The sequence below is a fragment of the Chiloscyllium plagiosum genome, unplaced genomic scaffold, assembly GCF_037043375.1.
Source record: "Chiloscyllium plagiosum isolate Xiang-an unplaced genomic scaffold, Cpla_swu_hap1 HiC_scaffold_2, whole genome shotgun sequence".
Lineage (NCBI taxonomy): Eukaryota > Metazoa > Chordata > Chondrichthyes > Orectolobiformes > Hemiscylliidae > Chiloscyllium > Chiloscyllium plagiosum.
Genome location: NW_028270140.1, coordinates 94103172 through 94129110, shown reverse-complemented (window position 1 = coordinate 94129110; position 25939 = coordinate 94103172). Strand labels below are relative to the sequence as shown.

Sequence of the window (25939 nt, the reverse complement as noted above, 5' to 3'; positions counted from 1 at the left end):
CCTGGGGTGGGGGAATGTGGCAGAGAAATGCGGCCACCTCAAACAACCGGACCATGTGCTGCCTGTGTGTCTGTAACTTGGACAGTGAGCTGCATTTCAATACATTCCCAATACCAAGCCAGTATATGTTCAAGTGTCACCAGTTCACCTGAAATTACCCTCTTGCCCACTTCATGCATTACCCAAGTCGGCCTTGTCTGCTTTAAATTATTTCTCTTCCCCACCCAACCCCTTCCATTCTTCATTTATTTCTTGTATTGGTGAAGTCATAATGTCAGGATGATCTAAACCCAAGATAATTCTCATTTTATTTTAACTTAAAAAGCGAGAGCAGTAAAAGGTGGAATCCTGTCTCCCCCCCCCCCCCCCCCCCAGCCGGGACGAGGAAAGCGGGCTCACTCCCCCCCGGCCTCCCACCGCCGCCGCTCCAGGCGCGCCTCACCTCGGGTTGCTGCTGTTCCAATAGACGGCGTACCGGTCGGCAACCACTTTGCTGGGCTCCTGCGACCAAACACACACACACAGGACGACCAAGACGACAACCGTCTCCACGTTGATCATCGCTGCAGACAGGCAGAGAGCAACTCGGCTGCCTCGTTCTTTCTCCAAAGTTTGCAGCTTCAGATGACCCGTCTTCTCATTCACTGTCCTCCGGGCAAGGGGGGGGGGGGGGGGGGGGGAGAAGAGAAGTGACAAAGTCCCGGAATCGGAGAGGCAAAGTCCAAGATCGAACAAGAAGTGAGGAGAGAAATGCCGGCAGTTCGTGTTGTGCACACACTGCGGAGTCTTGGGAAGGAATTACAGAGACATCTGAACACTAAATGTGATCGGCGAACTCAAAAGTCAATCCCCGAGCCCGCAGCGGAGAGTGGGATCGGCGCAAAGTTCTGGGCTGGTTCTTTAAAACGAGGTTAAGTCCGCAATCTGTGTGCAACTGGCAGCAGAAACGAGGGGCCCAGGTGCGTTGTTGCTGCTGCGGGTAATGTGTGCGAGAGAGATCAATATGTTTAAATTATATATATGTATCTATATATTCAGTTACTGACGGGGGGAGAACAAGGGCAGCTGGAGATTCCTGAGGCGGCAGCCAGTCAGTCATAGCATCCTTTTCTCTTGCTCTCTCCGGCCAGCCCCCTCTGACAAAATAAAATCCCCCCCCCCTCTCCGCCCCCAGTGAAGACAGACTTTGAAAGATGTGGTTTGAGGAGCTGGAACACAAAGTAGACGCTGCAGTCCGCACTCAGTCACTCACAGACACACACACAGTCAGTCAGTCCTGGTTAGCGCTCTGCAAACACGGTCCGGGCAACAGCAGCCGAATGCAAAACAAGTCTCTCCAGGTTTGGGGAGGGGGTGGTGCTGCTGCTGCTGCTGCTGCTGTTTGGGGTGGGCTGTGTGTGCGCCCCTCCCTCTCCTCTCCTCTCCTCTCAGGATGAGAAAAGCGAGCAGCCGGGATCCGAAAGAGAAATCCGGGTCGGGTGACTGAGCGAGTGGTGCCGATGGGCGGGGAAAGCCGACAGAACAGCAGCGCCGCCGTTTCATTGACAGTCTGGCGGCTCGGTGATGTTTTGGAGGCGGATCTGCCAGCCTTTGTTGGGGAGGGTGGGGGCTGTTTGGAAATTCACCCCCTCCACATGTTGAAGGGGTGGGGCATGTGGAAGCCGTCCCCTCGCAAAGGCTGATAGGCTGCTCTCGCCCTGCCCTCTGGCTCCCTCCCACCAATCGCCGGATTTACCCACAGCCTTCCCCAGCAGCACAGGCGCCTGCAGTATCCCTTCTCCCTGTCTTAACACGCTTCACAGCTTCGGCTTAACTTTCAACAGAATCTCTCAGCAAGTCGAGTCATTGTGTCGAAAATAATTGCAGACCTCCCCTCACCCTCTGGTTCTCCCAGAACTGACAATGTCTTAAATGATAGATTAATGTTTCAGATGAACCCATCTGCTAATATATAAACTAGGGAAGAAAATAATACCCCCGATTCAGTCATGTGGCTTTATTGTCAGGTTAAGTCAACGGGCGTGAGTAATGTGTAAAAATAAATGGTCAGTCCTTCGCCTGCTGGAAGAGAGACCTGGTGTCACTGCCCCAGGCTATTGGTTACAAATGCAGCGGCACCAAACCCAGGAATGCTCCGAGGCAGTATTTGCATAACTATAAAAAGATCTTCACCCAAAACATTCATCAGGTCACACTCAGCTTTGCTCCCCACCCCATGTGCAGTTTGTCGAATTGCTCCAAAGATGACTCGCAGCCTGTGTTTCTCAGGCTGTGTCTGCTTTTCCTACTTTCCACTTTATTCCGGGCTGTTTGGCGAAATCACCCAGTCCCCAGGATTTCGTTCACAGATCGGAAACTCTTGTTACACAGCTCCAATACTCCTCCTGGTGGCGCGACCACTTACTACAGACACACAAGCGCCACATGAATATATTGTTACTCAGCTTAGCGTTTTCGATCAAATGTTGTGCATTTCTAATATTTAGAATGTTTTCTTCAAATGTTGTAGATAGGTCCATAGAAAATATACTGCACAGAAAAGAGCTCATTCAACCCATTGTGTCTGCTACGGCTGAATAAACAGGTCTTCATTCTAATCCCACTTTCCAGCACTTAGTTTGTAGGTTCGCAAGCCACAATACTATAGGCGCAGATGCGAGTTGATTTTAAGTGAGTTGAGGGTTTTCACCTCAATCACCAAACTGAGCAGTAAATTCCAGATTCGAAAAGTGTAGTGCTGGAAAAGCACAGCAGGTCAGGCAGCATCGGCAGCATCCCTATGCTGGATACGTTGACTCTACTACTCCTCCGATGCTGCCTGACCTGCTGTGCTTTTCTCTGATCTCCAGCATCTGCAGTCCTCACTTTCTCCTAGTAAATTCCAGACACCTAGCACCCTTTGGATGAAAACGTATTTCCTTTTGTCCCCTGTAATTCTTCTACCAATGACCCCCAGTCTGTATGATCGCTGCTCATTGACCTTTTCATTCGACGAAACAGGTCTCTTCCAAATCCACTGGAAGCAAACCCTCAGTATTTTGTACAGTTCGAGTAAATCACACTTCAGCCTCCTCTGTTCTAAGGAAAACAATCCATGAACATATATAGTGGGTGGAATGGCATAGTCCTGCTCCTATTTTCTATGTTTCTATTTTTGAATTGTATCCTGTACTTTCCATTGGATAAGCAAGATCAACTGCGCTTTGCATTAAAAGTTCTTATTGATAATGTAGGTGAAACAATGAGACAGAGAACCTTATGTTTGCAAAGCCATTGATTTAATAAGCAAGTCAGCAGACATTTTGTTGCTAAGTTTGAATTGACAAATGAGGCAGAGCTGGTTACATTGTGGTAGATCTGGACTTTATTCAGCAGAGATCTGTTTCACATCTCCTTATTTTTATTTCCATTGAAGTCAATAGGTGGTGGGAGACTTTTAGCTGCACAGACTTTTGGAACCAAGTTTTAGTTGTTTTCACTTTATATTTATTTAATTTAAGGGGGTTAGAAAAGGACACGAGCAAGAAAGAAAGGTGGGAAAGAGCTCATGGGGACCTAAATGCCAACATTAAGCTTTTTGGTCAAAAGTTCAATTTCAGTGCTCTAAATTATATGGACCTGAGGTTTGAGAGAGCTGACTTTGGCTGTAGCTCAATCATTTGACAACTGTAGGAGTTCTGGAAATGATGGGCATCTTGCTGGGATTCCTAATGAGGTTGCAACAGTAAACAGCAAACCTGGCAGTAACGTCTTCTGGAACGTCAAAGAAGGTGGTGAAGGAGGCAAGGACCAAAAAGGTGTTTCAGCAAGTGAGCATCCTGCAAAAGGATATCACAACAGGACTAGGGTTGTGAGGGAGGCAACGCTTTATTATAAAGGCAGTCACTGATCTTCGTTTCTTGTTTCAACAACAATTGTAGGGAAAGAACAAGAACAAAATGGGCTCTAAAGTAGAAGAGAGAGGTGGTAGTTGAGGGTTGCTTTTCAGACTGGAGGCCTGTAACCAGTGGTGTGCCAGTGCTGGGTCCATTGCTTTTTATCATTTATATAAATGATTTGGATGTCAACACAGGAGATATGGTTGGTAGGTTTACAGATGACACCAAAATTGGAGGTGTAGTGGAGATCAGAGGTACCACGGGATTTTGATCAGATGAGCCATTAGGGCTAAGGAGTAGCAGATGGACTTTAATTTAATTAATGTGAAGTGCTACATTTTGGAAAAGTAAATCAGATCAGGACTTACACACTTAATGGATTGGTGGTGCTGGAAAAGTACAGCAGTTCAGGCAGCATCCGAGGAGCAGTAAAATCGACATTTCGGGCAAACGCCCTTCATCAGGAATACAGGCAGAGAGCCTGAAGGGTGGAGAGATAAGTGAGAGGAGGGTGGGGGTGGGGAGAAAGTAGCATTAGGTACAATAGGTGAGTGGGGGAGGGGATGAAGGTGATAGGTCGGGGGGGAGGGGGGGAGTGGATAGGTGGAAAAGAAGATAGGCAGATTGGACAAGTCATGGGGACAGTGCGGAGCTGGAAGTTTGGAACTGGGGTGAGGTGGAGGAAGGAGAAATGAGGAAACTGTTGAAGTCCACATTGATGCCCTGGGGTTGAAGTGTTCCGAGGTGGAAGATGAGGCGTTCTTCCTCCAGGCATCGGGTGGTGAGGGAGCGGCGGTGAAGGAGGCCCAGGACCTCCATGTCCTCGGCAGAGTGGGAGGGGGAGTTGAAATGTTGGGCCACAGGGCGGTGTGGTTAATTGGTGCAGGTGTCCCGGAGATGTTCCCTAAAGCGCTCTGCTAGGAGGCGTCCAGTCTCCCCAATGTAGAGGAGACCGCATCGGGAGCAACGGATACAATAAATGACATTGGTGGATGTGCAGGTAAAACTTTGGATGTGGAAGGCTCCTTTAGGGCCTTGGATGGAGGTGAGGGAGGAGGTGTGGGCGCACGTTTTGCAGTTCCTGCAGTGGCAGGGGAAGGTGCCAGGATGGGAGGGTGGGTTGTAGGGGGGCGTGGACCTGACCAGGTAGTCACGGAGGGAACGGAGTTTGCGGAAGGCAGAAAGGGGTGGGGAGGGAAATATATCCCTGGTGGTGGGGTCTGTTTGGAGGTGGAGGAAGTGTCGGCGGATGATTTGGTTTATGCGAAGGTTTATAGGGTGGAAGGTGAGCACCAGGGGCGTTCTGTCCTTGTTACAGTTGGAGGGATGGGGTCTGAGGGCAGAGGTGCGGGATGTGGACGAGATGCGTTGGAAGGCATCTTTAACCACATGGGAAGGGAAATTGCGATCTCTAAAGAAGGAGGCCATCTGGTGTGTTCTGTGGTGGAACTGGTCCTCCTGGAATCAGATCCGGCGGAGGCGGAGGAATTGGGAATACGGGATGGCATTTTTGCAAGAGATAGGGTGGGAAGAGGTGTAATCCAGGTAACTGTGGGAGTCGGTGGGTTTGTAAAAATTGTCGGTATCAAGTCGGTCGTCATTAATGGAGATGGAGAGGTCCAGGAAGGGGAGGGAGGTGTCAGAGATGGTCCAGGTAAATTTAAGGTCAGGGTGGAATGTGTTGGTGAAGTTGATGAATTGGTCAACCTCCTCACGAGAGCACAAGGTGGCGCCAATGCAGTCATCAATGTAGCGGAGGAAGAGGTGGGGAGTGGTAATTACGGAAGATCGACTGTTCTACGTAGCCAACAAAGAGACAGGCTTAGCTGGGGCCCATACGGGTGCCCATGGCTACCCCTTTGGTCTGGAGGAAGTGGGAGAATTCGAAGGAGAAATTGTTAAGGGTGAGGACCAGTTCGGCCAAACGAATGAGAGTGTCAGTGGAAAGGTCCTGTTGGTGACGTCGGAAGAGGGAGAAACAGAGGGCTTGGAGGCCCTGGTCATGGCGGATGGAGGTGTCGAGGGATTGGATATCCATGGTGAAGATGAGGCATTGAGGGCCGAGGAAACAGAAATCTTGGAGGAGGTGGATGGCGTGGGTGGTGTCTCGAACGTATGCGGGGAGTTCCTGGACTAGCGGGGATAGGACAGTGTCGAGGTAGGTAGAGATGAGTTCAGTGGACAGGAGCATGCTGAGACAATGGGTCGGCCAGGGTGGTCAGGCTTGTGGATCTTGGGAAGGAGGTAGAACCGGGCAGTGCGGGGTTCCCGGACTATGAGGTTGGAAGCTGTGGGTGGGAGATCTCCTGAGCTGATGAGGTTCTGTATGGTCTGGGAGATGATGGTTTGGTGATGGGGTGTGGGGTCATGGTTGAGGGAGCAGTAGGAAGAGGTGTCCCCGAGATGGCGTTTGGCTTCAGCGGTGTAGAGGTCAGTACGCCAGACTACCATTGCGCCCCCTTTATCTGCTGGCTTGATGGTGAGGTCAGGATTGGAGCAGAGGGATTGGAGGGCTGCGCGTTGTGAGGGTGAGAGGTTGGAGTGGGGGAGGGGGGTAGACAGGTTGAGGCGGAAGAACGCCTTACCTTCCACCTCGGAACACTTCAACCCCAGGGCATCAATGTGGACTTCAACAGTTTCATTTCCCCTTCCCTCACCTCACCTCAGTTCCAAACTTCCAGTTCAGCACTGTCCCCATGACTTGTCTTCTTTTCCACCTATCCACTCCACCCTCCCCCCCGACCTATCACCTTCATCGCCTCCCCCACTCACCTATTGTACTCTATGCTACTTTCTCCCCACCCCCACCCTCCTCTCACTTATCTCTCTACCCTTCATGCTCTCTGCCTGTATTCCTGATTAAAGGTTTTTGCCCGAAACATCGATTTTACTGCTCTTCGGATGCTGTCTGAACTGCTGTGCTCTTCAGCACCACCAATCCAGAATCTGGTTTCCAGCATCTGCAGTCATTGTTTTAACTTATACGCTTCATGGTAAGGTCCTGGAGAGGGCTGTTGAACAAACCTTGGAGTGCAGGTTCATATTTCCTTGAAAGTGGAGTCACAGGTAGATAGGATAGTGAAGGAGGCTTTTGTTATGCTTGCCCTTATTGGTCAGTGCATTGAGTATCGAGGTTGGGAGATCATGTTGCAGCTTTACAGTATATTGGTTCGGCCACTTTTGGAGTATTGCGTGCAGTTCTGGACTCACTGCTTTAGGAAGAGTGTTATGAAACTTGAAAGGGTTAAGAAAAGATTTGCTAGTATGTTGCCAGGGTTGGAGGGTTTGAGCTATACAGAGAGGCTGAATAGGCTTGGGCTGTTTTCTTTGGGCAATGGAGACTGAAGGGTGACCTTATGGAGGTTTATAAAATCTTGAGGGTCGTGGATAGGGTGAATAGTCGAGGTCTTTTCCCTAGGGTGGGAGAGTCCTAGAAAACCAGAGGGCATAGGTTTAAAGTAAGGGGGGCAAGATTTGAAAGGGAGCTAAGGAGTAACTTTTTCACACAGAGGGTGGTGCGTATATGGAATGAGCTGCCAGAGGAAGTGTTGGAGGCTGGTACAACTACAACATTTAAAAGGCATTTGGATGAGTATATGAATAGGAACGGTGGAGAGGTAGTCTGGCGCACTGACCTCTACACCGCTGAAGCCAAACGTCAACTCGAGGATACCTCCTCCTACTGCCCCCTCAACCATGACCCCACCCCCCCATCACCAAACCATCATCTCCCAGACCATACAGAACCTCATCAGCTCAGGAGATCTCCCACCCACAGCTTCCAACCTCATAGTCCGGGAACCCCGCACTGCCCGGTTCTACCTCCTTCCCAAGATCCACAAGCCTGACCACCCTGGCCGACCCATTGTCTCAGCATGCTCCTGCCCCACTGAACTCATCTCTACCTATCTCGACACTGTCCTATCCCCCCCTAGTCCAGGAACTCCCCACATACGTTCGAGACACCACCCACGCCCTCCACCTCCTCCAAGACTTCCGTTTCCCCGGTCCCCAATGCCTCATCTTCACCATGGATATCCAATCCCTCTACACCTCCATCCACCATGACCACGGCCTCCAAGCCCTCCGTTTTTTCCTCTCCAGACGTCCCCAACATTACCCTTCCACCGACACTCTCATTCGTTTAGCCGAACTGGTCCTCACCCTTAACAATTTCTCCTTTGAATCCTCCCACTTCCTCGAGACCAAAGGGGTAGCCATGGGCACACGTATGGACCCCAGCTATGCCTGTCTCTTTGTTGGCTACGTAGAACAGTCGATCTTCCGTAATTACACCGGCACCACTCCCCACCTCTTCCTCCGCTACATTGATGACTGCATTGGCGCCACCTCGTGCTCCCGCGAGGAGGTTGAGCAATTCATCAACTTCACCAACACATTCCACCCTGACCTTAAATTTACCTGGACCATCTCTGACATCTCCCTCCCCTTCCTGGACCTCTCCATCTCCATTAGTGACGACCGACTTGACACTGACATTTTCTACAAACCCACCGACTCCCACAGCTACCTGGATTACACCTCTTCCCACCCTATCTCTTGCAAAAATGCCATCCCGTATTCCTAATTCCTCCGCCTCCGCCGTATCTGCTCCCAGGAGGACCAGTTCCACCACAGAACACACCAGATGGCCTCCTTCTTCAGAGACCGCAATTTCCCTTCCCACGTGGTTAAAGATGCCCTCCAACGCATCTCGTCCACATCCCGCACCTCCACCCTCAGACCCCACCCCTCCAACCATAACAAGGACAGAACGCCCCTGGTGCTCACCTTCCACCCTACAAACCTCCGCATAAACCAAATCATCCGCCGACATTTCCGCCATCTCCAAAAAGACCCTACCACCAGGGATATATTTCCCTCCCCACCCCTTTCCGCCTTCCGCAAAGACCGTTCCCTCCGTGACTACCTGGTCAGGTCCACGCCCCCCTACGACCCACCCTCCCATCCTGGCACTTTCCCCTGCCACCGCAGGAACTGTAAAACCTGTGCCCACACCTCCTCCCTCACCTCTATCCAAGGCCCTAAAGGAGCCTTCCACATCCATCAAAGTTTTACCTGCACATCCACTAATATCATTTATTGTATCCGTTGCTCCCGATACGGTCTCCTCTACATTGGGGAGACTGGGCGCCTCCTAGCAGAGCGCTTTAGGGAACATCTCCGAGACACCGCACCAATCAACCAAACCGCCCCGTGGCCCAACATTTCAACTCCCCCTCCCACTCTGCTGAGGACATGGAGGTCCTGGGCCTCCTTCACCGCCGCTCCCTCACCACCAGACGCCTGGAGGAAGAACGCCTCATCTTCCGCCTCGGAACACTTCAACCCCAGGGCATCAATGTGGACTTCAACAGCTTCCTCATTTCCCCTTCCCCCACCTCATCCTAGTTTCAAACTTCCAGCCCGCACTGTCCCCTTGACCTGTCCGGACTTGTCCGACCTGCCTCGCTCCTTTTCCACCTATCCACTCCACCCTCTCCTCCCTGACCTATCACCTTCATCTCCTCCCCCACTCACCTATTGTACTCTATGCTACTTTCTCCCCACCCCCACCCTCCCCTAGCTTATCTCTCCACGCTTCAGGCTCTCTGCCTTTATTCCTGATGAAGAACTTTTGCCTGAAACGTCGATTTTGCTGCTCGTCGGATGCTGCCTGAACTGCTGTGCTCTTCCAGCACCACTGATCCAGACGGTGGAGAGGGATATGGGCCTGTATATGATTGTATAAAAACTGTGACTGTTAAGATAATTGTGGTGCTCAGCATTTATACTTTGGTCTGAATTTAGGGTGTAAAACTTAATATTAATAGCGGTCAGTTTGCAGACCATGCAACTATCAGGTAGTTGACAGAAAAGGATTCTGACCAGGAGAAGAGAAATTTCAAATTTGCCCTCATCATTGCTACAATATTTTGTTGACTGTTTAAACATTGATCTGCACTGTCACCTTCAAGACCCAACCAAATTTTACAACAAGAAGGTGTTCCACACACTGAATTTCTGAGTGGCCTGTTTGTGAATCATTGTTAATTGGGTGTTTAATGGTACACACTTGGTGGTGGTTAACTGGGGGATGAATATCTATGTTCATATATTTTGAAGCATTTGCTGCTGTGCTTGAAGGCTTCCATGACAAGTGAACCTTACAACGGAAAGCATGCATCATCAACCCGTCAAGTGACATTTTAATTAAGATTATCAACTTTTTTTTGAGATTTTGTCCTCTGCTGCAATACCACTTGAAGGGGCTTCTACCTATATAGTTTGTTCAAATTTGGTTTCATTTGGGTTTTGAATCCCATGATGTCTCATGGCATTCTCAAATACAAAGCGAAGGAAACCTTTCGCTGACCACAGATTCCCACCAATGCCAACATCACAATCCATGCCACTCTCCCCACCCCCACTCCACCTAACTGGCGAATCAGTGCCCTTCCATGTTGAACACCACTGGAAAGAAGCACTGAGGGTAGCAATAGCACAGACTGTACTCTTGGTGTGGGACTTCAATCTCCGTCATACTGAGGTCTAAAGATATAGCTGTTAGACTGGGTCTACAGCAGGATGGTAAGAGGGAAGCGACAAGAAGTTAAAAACTTACTTGACCTCACCTAGCCACTGTATAAACATTGTGGAGACAAAGTCCCATCTTTATTGAGGGTATGCTCCACAATGTTACATGCCACCATATTAGATAGAACAGATTTCAAACAGATCTAGCAACTCATATCTGGGTACTCATGAATGTGGCTCATCAGCAGCATTGCAATTGTATTCAACCACAATCTGTAACCTTGTGATCCAGCATATCCCTAATACCTCCATTACCTTTGGATCCTTGTTCCTTCCGCATCTACAATCACACCCTTCTGTCCTTGATCACAGGTCAAATTTGAATTACCTAATCTAAGGGGCATGATCAAGTCTTGGAACAAAGTGTACAGGTAACCTTTGCCTTCCCTAGTGCACTAAAATATATTAAACTCAGACTCCATCTCTTCAACTCAGATCTGAAGTTACACCAACTGCAAACATTTACTATAGATATGTCCAGAAGCTCCCACTTGCCTCAGCTGCAACACGTCATCTCACCATCCATTTTTATCAGATTATAATTCACTCTAGTATCCCTGATATTTCCATGTAAAGAATCACTACCCTTAACTTTATTGTGATTCTCTTCCATTATCAACTGAAGAACTTCCACATTGAAGACAAGAAATACTTGCCAATCACTTGCTTTCCTCGAGCAAAATAAACCCCAAATCTTTCTGCTTTCATCACTTTACTCCAACAGTCTATTGTAATTTGCATTCGAAGGCTCAGTTTCACTGAGTTGGCTACTTTTATATGTTTCCAAACAAAGGGTCTATCTGAGTCAACTAATAAGGATCCAGTTTCAGCTGGGACTTAATTATGCTGCTTTTTCAATGTAAATGTAGTTTTGGCTGAGTGGTTTAATCCCTACGTAGGTTCAAATCCCGCTGACTACATTTCTCATTTTAAAGTCACGTGTCCATGGAAGGATTTCCTCAGCCACAGTAAGCAGATGGCTCAGGAGAAAATATACTGGCACTTCCCACTGCAGCTGTCATAGAGCTAACACCCATTGCATGATCTCATTACCATGCTTGGTGTTACCACATACATTCGATATGGACTTGTGCATGCTCTGTGCCATTATAAAGAATTTCATAGGCAGGGTGCTCACTGCATCTTAAAGTTAGTGGCATACAGGGATAAATCTTTGAATGTAGGTTTCATCCTTGAAATAGTCCACTTTGCCCTCTTTGCATTTAAACAATATCTGGGGTCTATGTGGCTATACTAGAAGAGAGCTGGAATACAGAATAGTGCCAGCTAGTGAACATTTATTGATGATTTACAGAAACAGATTTTAGCATGGCTCGTAGTCCCTCAGATTCCAGTTACATGTGGTCTCACGTTACCGATGATGCCTACTAATAATCAATATAATAATTATTAATGCTTTGTATGAAACTACAGCACAGCTAAGATTCAAGCTCTCTGGCAAGCTGTTGGGGTATCTCACCTTCACTCTCTAGAGTGCAACTGTGCACTAGTTCTTGCTGAGCGTCCAATGCAGATCCCTGGAGCTGATCCTTTGCTGTATATATAGAGTCAGTCTCTAACCTGATGCTTAGTAATGTAGATTTGAATGGCTCTTTTCTATTGTGGTTGATGCTTATTGCCATTTCTTCTTTTTTTGATTGCTCTACATTTTATTGAGTTGAAGCAAAGTGAATGTGTAGGATAAAGAAAAGAGTAAAACGCTCTAATTATAGCCACTTAACAACTTAAAGCACCTTTTTTGAAATTCAGTCCTTGTCGGGAACATGGTAGCAAATTTACATGCAGCAAAGTCCCACAAAGGGAGATGAGAGAAGTAAACAAATAATCTGTGTTGTAACTACCTATAACTTGGGATTTTTACTCTACTTGGGAGGATAGATACTATTCCAGTTTAACGTATTATCCAAAAGACACCATCACTGAAAGTGAAATCCTGCAATGTTAATCTTGATGTTTGAAGTGAAGCCCACAGCCTTGAACCCACAACTTTCTACCCACCAATAAGAACCACTATTAATGGAACCCGCAGCTAATAAGGAGCAGTAGATGAGTGACCATCAGAAAACAGCAGTATTTACAATTACTGCACAAAAATAACAGGATGTATTGTGAAGTGGGATCTGGTTAAAAAAAATGCATAGTTTCCTTTCATGAAATATTAAAGATATTGGGCTGGAGATTCAGCAGCCCTGTCAGTATAAGGTATCAAAACTCCAAACATTTTCACATTGCAGTAATCACATCAAAGTCTTCAACTTAAAGCAAGTGTCTAGTACAGGTTTTGCTTCAGTCTTCTGTAATTATATTACTCAGGATAATTTTAACCAATGGCAATAGATATGAGGCATAGTGTTTTTTGGCTATCAACTGCAGATCATTTCATGACATCTCTGTAAGGATTATTTCACTGTCCATAATAAATGTCATCATGGATGAGGGACATGGAGCACAATGGCTTTTGGCATTTAAACTGAAGGCCAGTGCAGACTCAAAAACTGTATAAAACTTCTCCCCGAAATCAAAACAGTATATTTTTCAAACAGTAGCAGATACCGCAAAGTGATTTCAAGGATGTAATCAAATCCCAGAATTGGATGACAGCCATTAACCTTTGGAGCTCCAGTCTTGTGGTTTGTGATGTCATCTGAACCATTTGATTAGATTACTTCCTTGTAATCACTATATTTAAAAGGCTGTCTAATTGTAAAGTAGGTCCCTGGGACACTCTTAGTTTCTGAAACCCTGTTTATCTTGTCTGACATGAAAGCAGGCTTGACAAAAGTTGGGGTGTTCCACAGAAGCGTGTGTTATCTTTTACCAAAATAAATCCATCGACAAATACAAGGGGATATGTTAATAGTTATCATAAAAGTGAAACAGTGAAAAGAGTGCCGTAAACAATGTTGGAATCAAACAAGGAAAGGTAATTGAGGCAGCTCTTTTTGACCTCTCTTAGTTGGTCACAACAGATGCAGTTATTAGCATGCAGTTATTACACTTTATTTAAAACTTAGTTAACTAGATTAAATGAATGGTAAATTGTAAGGTTTTATTGACGGAAAGGTAGAGAAATCATTTTGCCTGAAATAGTAATAAAATGTGACATCAAACAATCACACACAAATACAGGTAATAAGTTTAAAAGGAAAGTGAAAGATTGTCTGTGCAGAGAAGAAAGTAAAGGCAGTTACAGTTTAGAGTATTGAGAGTCATTGATTTGTGAGAGCACAACCCCAGTCCCAACTGTGCAGCTGTTGTCCTGTTTCCTCATGTAGCTGTTGATTACCTGGATTTCTCAGTATCTTTTTTCCAAGTTGCTTTTTCACCAGAGCTCATTTCCAAAAATTAGAGAAAAAGAGAGAAAAGCTTTCAGTATCCTTCCTGTTACTAGTCCAAGTCGCTTTCTCTCTCCTTTGTGCACAACGGTCATTATTGATACGCAGGTCTCTTGTGGGTTGTGGGTTCTGGTTTCTGTGTCATTGTTGAATTAAAGCTGGATAGTCAGAGGTGACCTTTCATCTCTCAAATGTAAATTTATCATGTAAGTGCTAGTAAAACAAAAGTGAATTTCTTGATACCTCACAGAATTTCAGTATCTTTTGATTAAAATAATAATTCTGATGCAGAGGTTTCCTATATTATGTGTTAATTATTTGGGCTTATTAGATGATCACAGCATTAGTGTCCTTTTTAAAACCACCTTTAGTCCATGAAACTCTTAGGAATTAAAATCCAATAATGGTAGTCAAATATTAATAGTCTTATTGGATTAGAGTTGTAACAAGAAGAAAGAAGAGCAAACAGAGTCAAAGCAATTGGAACCCAAAATTAAAAGAGCTGCTTCATTACCAGAGTATATTACACATTGCCAAATGGTAGGAAGAAAATAAGGAAGAGGAACTTTGCAGTCATTTAGAAAGATAAATAAGATTTACAAATATTGTGTTAGGAATTTGTATTTGAAACTGCTATCCATTTAGCAGTTGATCATAGGGGAAGCATTAGATTAAAGTAATTGACTCCCTAGAACACATGAAAAATTTCCAAAGGATTGCATATAGATTTATAATAGTGGGGCTTTTCCTAAATCTTGTTATAAATAGTGGCATAGATAAGGTTGATGAACTAATTTATGTCAGCACCTTGGGAGTAGTGTTAATGTTTAAGATTTAAGATCCAACTAGATAAAGGGAAACCTAACTAGAGGATTAGGAGTGTGCTAGACAAGATGGAAGGAGAATGTAGCATGGGAACTTAATGTAATGTGGGTTGTTTTAAAAGAAAAAAAATGCCTCTATTAAAAAGGAAATAGGCCATTAATTTTAGAATGCCCTGAATAAATAAAGAGATTAGAAAACCAAAGAAGTTGAAGAAGAAACCTTTGATGACTGAAGAACAATAATAATGAACAACTGAAGGAAAATTTGAGAAAATGAGAGGTTAAAAGCAGGAAACCAGAAGTAAGAAAGGCATATTATTTGATACACTAAAATATCTGAAAGATTGGTACAGCACTTTATATGTGTAACAATATTGATTGAATTGTGAAAAGAAAGATAAGAACTCTGAGGGATGAAGTTTTTCAATTTTTTGACAAACAAAAATATGGCAGAGATATCAAATAAGTCATTTGCTGAAAAGACACATTTTGTCAAAGCTGTTCATTTTGCATTAATCAGGACAATTCAGAAGAATGCCAATATAAAGGGGAACAACATTTTTATATTGCATGCTGATTGGTCGGTAAGTGCACTCTTACTAGGTGATCCAGGATAATCTAAAGTAGACTAAGCACTTTCACAATTGGACGTTGTGACCTTTAGCCCATTAATAACTTTGCATTATGTACAGGAAGAAACAATCTGATCAGGGTAGTCATTATTCCACAGGATGGCTTTGATGTGCCTTATTTCAGCATTAAGCTTTTATAAAATTCATTCGTGGGTATGGATGTCACCAGTTAGGCCACCATTTATTACCTATGCCAGTTGCCCAGATAAGAGTCACCCACATTGATGTGAGTCTGGAGCCAAATATCGGCAGGACCAGGAATGTATGGCAGTTTCCTTTCCTGAAGGACATTTGTGAACCAGATGAATTTGTCTGACAACTGACAATAGTCATCACTGGGCACTTAATTCTAGATTTCTGTTGAATTCAAATTTCACCGTCTCGAGGATTTAAATCCAAGATCTCAGAACATTACTTGGGTTTCTGTACTAATACTTTAGTTCTAATACTGTTAGGCCATTACCTCCTCTTGGATAGGGAGCAAAAGGCTTTCATCTTTTTTTAAGGAGTTGCCATTAAAGCCAATATTATTATATAAGGAATCTCAATGCTTATGTTGCCCAATGGAGGTAGTCTTCCAGTATACAAAGTTAAAAATCACACAACACCAGGTTATAGTCCAACAGGTTTAACTGGAATCACACTAGCTTTCGGAGCGACGCTCCTTCATCAGGTGATTGTGGAGGGCTCGATTGTAACACAGAATTTATAGCAAAAATTTGCAGTGTGATGTAGCTGAAATTATACATTGAAAAACTGATTGTCTGTTAAGCCTTTCATCTGTTAGATTACAGTGATAGTTTCACTTCTTTCATGTGTAAATCACAATACCCTTTTTTTTAAAATTGCATTCTCGGGTTAGCTGTTAACAATGGTGATAGCTAGACAATATGTTGAAGGTGTTAGCCCCCTGTGTTCTCTGTTTATGACCTCATGTTTAGATTGATTCTAATCTAAAAAGTGAGATAACAGAGTTTTACACAAATTCATCTTACAGAAACTCAGCACCCATGGACCAGTCAAACCGGAAACATTCCTCGTCACAATGGATGTTTCCGCATTCTACACCAGCATCCCCCACAAGGATGGCATCGCAGCAACAGCCTCAGTACTCAACACCAACAACTGCCAGTCTCCAAACACCATCCTACAACTCATCCGCTTTATCCTCGATCATAACGTCTTCACCTTTGACAACCAATTCTTCATCCAGACACACGGAACAGCCATGGGGACCAAATTTGCACCCCAATATGCCAACATTTTTATGCACAGGTTCGAACAAGATTTCTTCTCTATGCAGGATCTCCAACCGACATTATACACCAGGTACATTGATGACATTTTCTTCCTCTGGACCCATGGCGAGGAGTCACTGATAAAACTACACAGTGACATCAACAATTTTCATCCCACCATCAAACTCACCATGGACTACTCTCGACTGTCTGTCTCATTCTTGGACACGTGCGTCTCCATCAAGGACGGACACCTCAGCACCACACTCTACCGCAAACCCACAGACAATCTCACAATGCTACACTTCTCCAGCTTCCACCCAAAACATATTAAAACAGCCATTCCCTATGGACAAGCCCTACGCATACACCGGATCTGCTCAGATGAGGAGGAACGTGACGGACACCTGGAAGTACTCAAGGATGCCCTCAAACGAATGGGGTATGATGCTCAACTCATCGACCGCCAGTTCTGAGATGCCACAGCAAGGAACCGTAATGACCTCCTCAGGAGACAGACACGTGCTGCAACCGACAGGGTACCCTTTGTTGTTCAGTATTTCCCAGGGGCTGAAAAATTAAACCATGTTCTTCGTGACCTGCAACACATTATCAATGAGGATGAGCACCTCACCAAGACCTTCCCCACACTTCCACTACTTGCCTTTAAACAACTGCCAAACCTCAAACAGATCATTGTTCGTAACAAACTGCCCGGCTCTCAGGACAACTCCATACAACCCTGTCACAGTGGATGCTGCAAGACGTGTCAGATTGTGGACATAGATACCACTATTACACGTGGGAGCACCTCCCACCTTGTACATGGCAGGTACTCATGTGACTCAGCCAACGTTGTCTATCTTATATGTTGCAGGCAAGGTTGCCCGGAGGCATGGTACATTGGGGAAACCGAGCAAAGGCTACGACAACGGATGAATGGGCACCGCACAACAATCAACAGACAGGAGTGTTCCCTCCCAGTTGGGGAACACTTCAGTGGTCCAGGATATTCAGCCTCGGACCTTCGGATGACCGTCCTCCAAGGTGGACTTTGGGACAGGCAGCAGAGAAAAGTGGCCGAGCAGAGGCTGATAGCTAAGTTCGGTTTCCATAGGGAGGGCCTCAACCGGGACCTTGGGTTCATGTCACATTACAGGTGATCACCATTGCACGACACACACACACACACACACACAGATATTCCTACACACACACACACTCACATACACACGGACACAGGTACACACAGACACCCACACACACCCTTATAGACACACACACTCCCACACATGCACCCCGTCACAGACTTAAGACACTCTGCACTCACTACACACACACACACATTCTCACACTCACAACCCCCGTCCCAGACAGACACACACACAGACAGACAAAGACCCACATGCACACATACATTTTGTGTGGTGAATTTGTATTTGTAGAGTTACATTGCGCTTTGCTCAAAAACTGCATACATTCATGTAGAACTCTGAGCTCAAAAACTGCATTTGACTTCATCTTAGTGGGTGATGCTTACTTTGCTCTTCAGTAATAACCCCTTGCAACTGATATGGGTAGAGGTGTTGGCATAATGGTATTGTCACTGGATAAATAATCCACAACTCCTGGCTAATATTCTGGGGAATGGGTTTGAAGTCCACAATCACAGATGGTAAAATTTGAATTCAAGAAAATCTAGAATGAAGAGACTGATAGCAATTGTGCCAATTGTCCTTTAGGGAAGGATCTTTATCAGCCTCATTCGATCTGGCCTTCCTGTGATTTCATATCCACAGTAATGGATTGATTCTTTAATAGTCTCTGAGTAATTTTGTGACTGCTGTATTTTCTGGCAGCGGTGGAAGTCCACAATATTCAGCAAAAATACAAATCTGGATCTAGATCCTGGAAATTCTTAAAACATTGATGTTTGATATTGGGAGATAGGGTGAATTCCTCTGAATTCTGTACTGCAATTTGTCACAGCAGTGAACACTTCAGCAGAGTTTCCAGAGCAGGTTGTTGCATGTGCTTTGGCCTGAAGCCTCCATAATGAGATGAAAACTCAATAAAATATTTCATTTTTCTGCCTTGTAGTGACAAAACATGAAACAGGCAGTGAAAATCCTTACGAAAAATTTGCAAATTTGTCATAATTTTGAGCCAACACAGGCTGGTGGAGGCATGCGCTTTAATGAGTGCTCTTCTTACATGTTTATAATACTTTCTGAGGCCTCAGAAACTCATTGAGTCAGGTTTAAAACTGGAAAACACATTGTACTGTAACTTCTCCAGTCCAGAGTTTTTGGAACCAAGTCATTTATGGATTCCAAAGCTTTTTTGAACTTTAGAATGATAGACAATAGACAACAGGTGCAGGAGTAGGCCATTCAGCCCGCACCACCACCATTCATTAGGATCATGGCTGATCATCCTCAATCAGTATCCTGTTCCTGCCTTATCTCCATAACCCTTGATTCCACTATCCTTGAGAGCTCTATCCAACTCTTTCTTAAACGAATCCAGAGACTGGACCTCCACTGCCCTCTGGGGCAGAGCATTCCACACACCCACCACTCTCTGGGTGAAGAAGTTTCTCCTCATCTCTGTCCTAAATGGCCTACCCCTTATTTTTAAGCTGTGTCCTCTGGTTCGGGACTCTCCCATCAGCGGAAACATGTTTGCAGCCTCCAGAGTGTCCAATCCTTTAATAATCTTATATGTCTCAATCAGATCCCCTCTCAGTCTTCTAAACTCAAGGGTATACAAGCTCAGTCGCTCCAATCTTTCAACATAAGATAGTCCCGTCATTCCAGGAATTGACCTCGTGAACCTACGCTGCACTCCCTCAATAGCCAGAATGTCTTTCCTCAAATTTGGAGACCAGAACTGCACACAATATTCCAGGTGTGGTCTCACCAGGGCCCTGTACAGCTGCAGAAGAACCTCTTTGCTTCTATACTCAATCCCTCTTGTTATGAAGGCCAGAATGCTATTAGCTTTCTTCACTACCTGCTGTACCTGCATGCTTGCCTTCATTGACTGGTGTACAAGAACATCCAGATCTTTGTACTGCCCCTTTACCTAACTTGACTCCATTTAGGTAGTAATCTGCCTTCCTGTTCTTGCCACCAAAGTGGATAACCATACATTTATCCACATTAAACTGCATCTGCCATGCATCTGTCCACTCACCTAACCTGTCCAGGTTACCCTGTAATCTCCTAACATCCTTCTCACATTTCACCCTGCCACCCAGCTTTGTATCATCAGCAAATTTGCTAATGTTACTATTAATACCTTCTTCTATATCATTAATATATATTGTAAAAAGCTGCAATCCCAGCACTGATCCCTGCGGTACCCCACTGGTCACCGCCTGCCATTCTGAAAGGGAGCCGTTTATCACTACTCTTTGTTTCCTGTCAGCCAACCAACTTTCAATCCAAGTCAGTACTTTGCCCCCAGTACCATGCACCCTAATTTTGCTCACTACCCTCCTATGTGGGGCTTTATCAAAGGCTTTCTGAAAGTCCAGGTACACTACATCTACTGGATCTCCCTCATCCATCTTCAGAGTTACATCCTCAAAAAATTCCAGAAGGTTAGTCAAACATGATTTCCCCTTCATAAATCCATGCTGACTCTGACCTATCCTGTTACTGCTATCCAGATGTGTCGTAATTTCATTCTTTATAATTGACTCCAGCATCTTTCCCACCACTGAGGTCAGACTAACTGGTCTATAATTTCCTGCTTTCTCTCTTACTCCTTTCTTAAAAAGTGGTACAACATTAGCCACCCTCCAATCCACAGGAACTGATCCTGAATCTGTCGAACTCTGGAAAATAATCATCAATGCATACACGATTTCTAGAGCCACCTCCTTCAGTACCCTGGGATGTAGACCAGCAGGCCCTGGGGACTTATCCACCTTCAAACCTAACAGTCCCTCTAACACCAATTCCTGGCAAATATAAATTCCCTTCAGTTCAGATCCTTCAGCCACTGTTACCTCTGGGAGATTGCTTGTGTCTTCCCCAGTGAACACAGATCTGAAGTACCAATTCAACTCTTCTGCCATTTCTTTGTTCCCCGTAATATATTCCCCTGTTTCTGTCTTCAAGGGCCCAATTTTAGTCTTAACTGATGTTAGAATACTAACCACACCTGAAAGATGAAACAGTGTTAAAATGTTATAAAGTTTAAATGATAAATATTGTATTTATCCATGTTGTATCTTCCATGTTTCCACTTACGAACCTCTGCACTGCACTGAAACAAAGTCAATTACTTGGAGGGCCTGCTAAAAATATTTCCAGGAAACTGGTGCCTCCAAACAATAACCTTTTGAACTTTAAAGCTGAAAATGAGCAGATTAAAAGTAGGTTGACAACAGCTTTGAGATTTAGTTTGAGATTGAGATTTAGGTCATCTGACCCAAACCATTCATTTTTAAGAGAATAAAGTTCACGGTTAGTAAAGTGATACAAATCTAATTGGCAAGAGCAGTATTGCTGTGAATCCTCAAATCTTACATTTTCTGCCAAATAAAATTGGATTCTAAAACAAATGTTTTACGTTCACTGAGCTCAGCTATAGGAGCTTTAGCTTAATTGTGGTATCCCTGGGCTAAAGAGAAAATGGATTAACTTACTTCCCTTTTCTTCATTTAGAAACTACAAAAAAGGGACTAAATTTGTTTGGTTCCCATGGATGGCAGTCAGTACTGATGTTTCCAACTATGAGACGAGCACATTGTGATGTGGGTGATGGTTACTTTCAGAAATGATCTGCCTTCTCACTAACTGCACAGATTTTGACAAGGTCAGTACTGGAAGTCACTGGTGTGTACAATCCTAGTTAAATGCCAGAATTATAACCTACATAAATTTAAGTTTAAAGAATCTGATTGTCATTTTTTTTAACTCTTTAGGTATTCACTTGCAGCAAGCTCCAGAGAAAAACATGACAGACTTTCACTCGCATTGGGAGTTTAATTACTGCAAAATCGTAAGGAAAAAGAAACAGAAAATAATCTCATTTTTAATTGAGTGGACTAGAAGACGACTTAATCTTGAATCCACTGACTGATACATAATCACGTGTCACAGTGGACAGCCAGAGATTAGCAGGAAGAAATTGGAAAGTTTATTCTTACTGGACAACTTTCTACCCTGAAGCCCAGCCTGGTGAATTAGCTGAAAGATTAAAGAGCTGAAGACAGTGTAAATCAGTGCTGATTTCTGATTTAGTATGTTTTCCAGACCCTTTTTGAAATTTCAGTCATTTTGTACAAAACTAATCTAAATAATGAATGTGAATAATGACATTCATGAAGCAGGATTACATGAGAAACAACCGATTAAGTGATGAAGGCAGCTGGGCACATCAACAATTCTTGTAGTGACCTGCTTACTCGATCTTAACTCATGCACATCTCAAGTTAACAGATATAATATGGCCAGCCAATTTCACCAGGTAAGTGAGGACTTCAGGTTTTGATAACAGCATTCAATTCTTGTCTCCCTTCTATAGGAAAGAGATTGTGAAACCTGAAAGGGTTCAGAAAAGATTTACAAGGGTGTTGCCAGGGTTGGAGGATTTGAGCTGGAGGGAGAGACTGAATAGGCTGAGCCTGTTTTCCCTGGAGCATCAGATGCTGAGAGGTGACCTTATAGAAGTTTACAAAATCATAAGGGACATGGATAGGATAACTAGACAAGGTCTTTTCCCCAAGGTGGGGGAGTTCAGAACTAGAGGGCTTAGGTTTAGGGTGAGAGGGGAAAGATATAAAAGGGACCCGAGGGGCAGAGGATGGTCTGTGTATGAAATGAGCTACCAGAGGAGGTGGCGGAGGCTGGGTCAATTATAGCATTTAATAGGTACCTGGATGGATACACGATTAGGACGGGTTTAGAGGGATATGGGCCAAATTCTGGCAAATGGGACTAGATTAATTTAGGATATCTTGTTGGTATGGACGAATTGCACTGAGGAGACTGTTTCCATGCTGTATGGTTCTATGACTCTATGAGTATTCTGGTCTTGACCCCAGGTTTAACTAATGATGGTGCACTTGGCACCTAGTCCCAGCCTCACTGGACATACTGGGTGCAAGATAGTAACAGATGTCAGAGAAAGTCAAGAAGGTAAATTAGTTTTTTATTAAAAAGAGTTTATTATGATCTTAGGAAGACCAGGAATGCCTCTCGAGGATTTACAAGGTAGCATAGGACTTTCATCCCACAATCACAATAAGAGAAGGTTTGGAAGGTTAAAATGGCAAATATAAACTGCAAATAGGCATTAACATACTTACATCTAGTTTATTAATGGTGAGATTGGGTGTCCAAGAAGCCGACACTGGAGAGGAATAATATTTAAATGAGGTTCCATCCCTCAGATTTTGACAGCCATTTAAGTTTGATGCTGGATTGCCAGGATTGTCACTGCTCTGGATGGACAACAGCCAAAGGGAAATAGGAGCAGCCAGATTCAGCAGGTGAATGCTTTTTGTGCATTTCTTATGGACTGGCAGGAGCATGAGTTCTCAACAGCTGTTCAACCTGATGCACAATTGTCCTGTCTCCCAACTTTCTTAAAATAATGTGTGATCTTCCGATATTCCTTCCATCTGCTTACCATCATCTTCCCCTCCCTCCGTTCTGCTGGGCTCCGAGTCCATACCAGCCATGCCCCAACATTTGCTCATTGGTAGTGACTACCCCCACCAATTCTTTACTGCAGTCTTGAATGGCTGATTTTCCTGTAGAGCAAATTCCTGTAGTCAACTGGTGGACAGGAAATGGAGTTTTAAAACCGCAATGTGTGAATGTCACAAGGATCTCTGTGTTCCTGGCATTTATACACAGCCAGCTGACTCTGGTCAGTTAAACAGTGAGCACAGGTGACCAGCTATTGTATTAACATTCAAAACATACCTTGCAAGGTCCTTGACTGTCTGGTCTGAGCTGATGACTTTTCTGTTGGATGACACCTTGTCTAACTTTGATGCATTCACCCCCTACATAGTGTTTGTAGCAAGCAAAATGTACAAAATCCATCAACAGTCATACCCTCATCTTTTATAGTCTAAAAGCCATATATTACTTAGCCTTGGAGATCAACTAAGGAATGACTTTGGATTTCGAAGGAATAAAATACCAAATACTTACAAACCTGGAAAACTAATAGGGGCCATTTGATGTATCTTAATTATTTTGATCTAATTATTTGCAGATTTAAAACTGGTCAACTACATATTATAGAAAAAGATTATGAAATCAAGAGAAGGAAAGGTAAATTATATAATTTTGAAACAAACAAACTAAGTCTGGGACAAAATAACACAAAAGAATTGTGTTGCTTTGTTACTGCTCAGATTGTCATAGAGTCATAGAGATGTACAGCATGGAAACAGACCCTTCGGTCCAACCCGTCCATGCCAACCAGATATCCCAACCCAATCTAGTTCCACCTGCCAGCACCCGGTCCATATCCCTCCAAACCCTTCCTATTCATATACCCATCCAAATGCCTCTTAAATGTTGCAATTGTACCAGCCTCCATCACTTCCTCTGGCAGCTCACCCTCTGCATGAAAAAGTTGCCTCTTAGGTCTCTTTTATATCTTTCCCCTCTCACCCTAAACCGATGCCCTCTAGTTCTGGACTCCCCAACTCCAGGGAAAAGACTTTGCCTATTTATCCTATCCATGCCCCTCATAATTTTGTAAACCTCTATAAGGTCACCCCTCAGCCTCCGACGCTCCAGGGAAAACAGCCCCAGCCTGTTCAGCCTCTCCCTGTAGCTCAGATCCTCCAACCCTGGCAACATCCTTGTAAATCTTTTCTGAATCCTTTCAAGTTTCACAACATCTTTCCGATAGGAAGGAGACCCGAATTGCACGCAATATTCCAACAGTGGCCTAACTAATGTCCTGTACAGCTGCAACATGACCTCCCAATTCCTGTACTCAATACTCTGACCAATAAAGGAAAGCATACCAAACACCTACCCAAAGCACACCCAATTGTCATTGGGTATTTTGAAATAAATGGGTCAAGCAATGGATCAAGTTGTCCAAGCTATTTAATATTCCAGAACATTTCCTGTAGGCTCTAACTTTGCCCCAAGTATCCTGCAGTTTTATAATATCCCACAAGAATTCCCTGGTGAACAGCTTTTATTTTGTAACGATTGTTTAAAATTTCAAGAAGATTAAGAGAGCAGTTAATAAATCGTATAGTGTCCCAGGCTTTGTTAATAGGGACATGGAGGGCAACACCAAGGATGTTATATTGAAGCCTATGTAGAAGGCACAAATTCATCCTTAATGTGAGTATTATACACCAATTCTAGGCCACACTTTAAGAAGGATGTGAAAGCATTTGAATGAGTGCAGAACAGAATCACAGGAATGGTTTCAGGGATGAGGAATTTTGGTTATGAAGATAGAATGGAGAAGAGCAGGCTGAGAGGACATCTGATTCGTATTCAAATCATAAGATGTCGGGATAGAGTAGATAGGGAAAAGAAATTCCCACTCATGAAATAATCAAGAGTGACAGGACATGCATTTAATTTGTAAAAGAGACAGGAGTGATATGAAGAAAAACATTTTCCTGCAAATGCTTAGTACCTACCTTAGAGTGTAGTGGAAGCAAGTTCAATTGAGGATTTCAAAAGGGAATTAGATGGTGATTTGAAAAGGAACAGTGTATAGGGTTACAGGGAGTAGGCAAAAAAGTGGCAGTAAGTGAGATGCTCACTTACAGAAATGGTGCAGACATGATGGAACTGAATGGCCCCCTTTTGTGCATTAGCAATTCTGTGTTTCTGTGATCTTTAAAGAGTTACAATCTTCATGATTATTATTCGGTGGTACATTTGCCTGTGGTGAAGTTTATAAACAATTCTGATTTAATTAGTTGCCAAATATGTAGATTGTAGAATTGCTGGATAACTTTGATGGCAAATTCTTTTGTTTGTATATGCAAAACTATTGGTTTATATGGATAGGTCAGAGGATTAACCTGGTTCGGATTGTATTAAATTGAAAACAAAAAGAACACTTTACATGTGCATTGCTGAGGATTTCAAAGAGGCAGAAATTTTTCTGGATCAATTTCTTACATTTCTTTTAGCTTCTCCAAAATGGTCACGTATGTCCTGTTTATTTAACCATGCTATTAATCCTGGAAATATCCACAGAATTTGCTTCTTCTACAGCCTATGTGCTGCAAAAAGATAAATGGCTCAACATTGTCTGGGAAGGGAAGAAGTATCAGGTTAACCTGGGATTATAAATTGTTTAATTCTTGAGGAAAATGGAGCTGCTGGGTTTTTGATTATATTTGGGTTGATGCTAAAACTCAGTGAGAGGTATTTCCATTAACCATCATCCTTG

At 44.1% G+C, this 25939-nt stretch overlaps 2 protein-coding genes across 6 annotated transcripts in view; one reads left to right on the top strand and one right to left on the bottom strand.

The window, feature by feature from the left end:
- Positions 1-1549, bottom strand: part of efna5b (ephrin-A5b) — a 212920-nt gene extending 211371 nt beyond the window's left edge. Inside the window, exon 1 of one of the 2 annotated variants that reach the window (XM_087998704.1) lies at positions 443-1549. In XM_087998704.1, coding sequence (XP_087854830.1) covers positions 443-561 — 119 coding nt within the window. In that variant the 5' untranslated portion in view covers positions 562-1549. The remainder of the gene's footprint in view (positions 1-442) is intronic. The other variant, XM_043710269.2, reaches the window with a different exon arrangement.
- On the top strand, positions 797-22092 carry LOC122560105 (uncharacterized). 4 transcript variants are annotated; one of them, XM_087998707.1, is made up of 5 exons: positions 799-959; positions 16285-17064; positions 17403-17684; positions 21205-21355; positions 21465-22092. In XM_087998707.1, exons 2-4 carry the CDS (start codon positions 16874-16876, stop codon positions 21290-21292), a joined length of 561 nt encoding a protein of 186 aa, XP_087854833.1. In that variant the 5' UTR covers positions 799-959; positions 16285-16873; the 3' UTR covers positions 21293-21355; positions 21465-22092. The 4 variants fall into 4 exon arrangements, 2 of the variants coding, with proteins under 2 accessions (XP_087854833.1, XP_087854831.1); XR_006314641.2 differs by lacking the exon at positions 16285-17064 and having other exon boundaries at positions 797-959; XR_015760860.1 differs by lacking the exons at positions 16285-17064; positions 17403-17684 and having other exon boundaries at positions 803-959.
- The last annotated feature ends 3847 nt before the right edge of the window (positions 22093-25939 follow it).

What these genes read in the sequence shown, in the direction of transcription:
- LOC122560105 (XM_087998705.1), top strand. Translation starts at nt 16,333, where the DNA reads ATGGATGTTTCCGCATTCTACACCAGCATCCCCCACAAGGATGGCATC.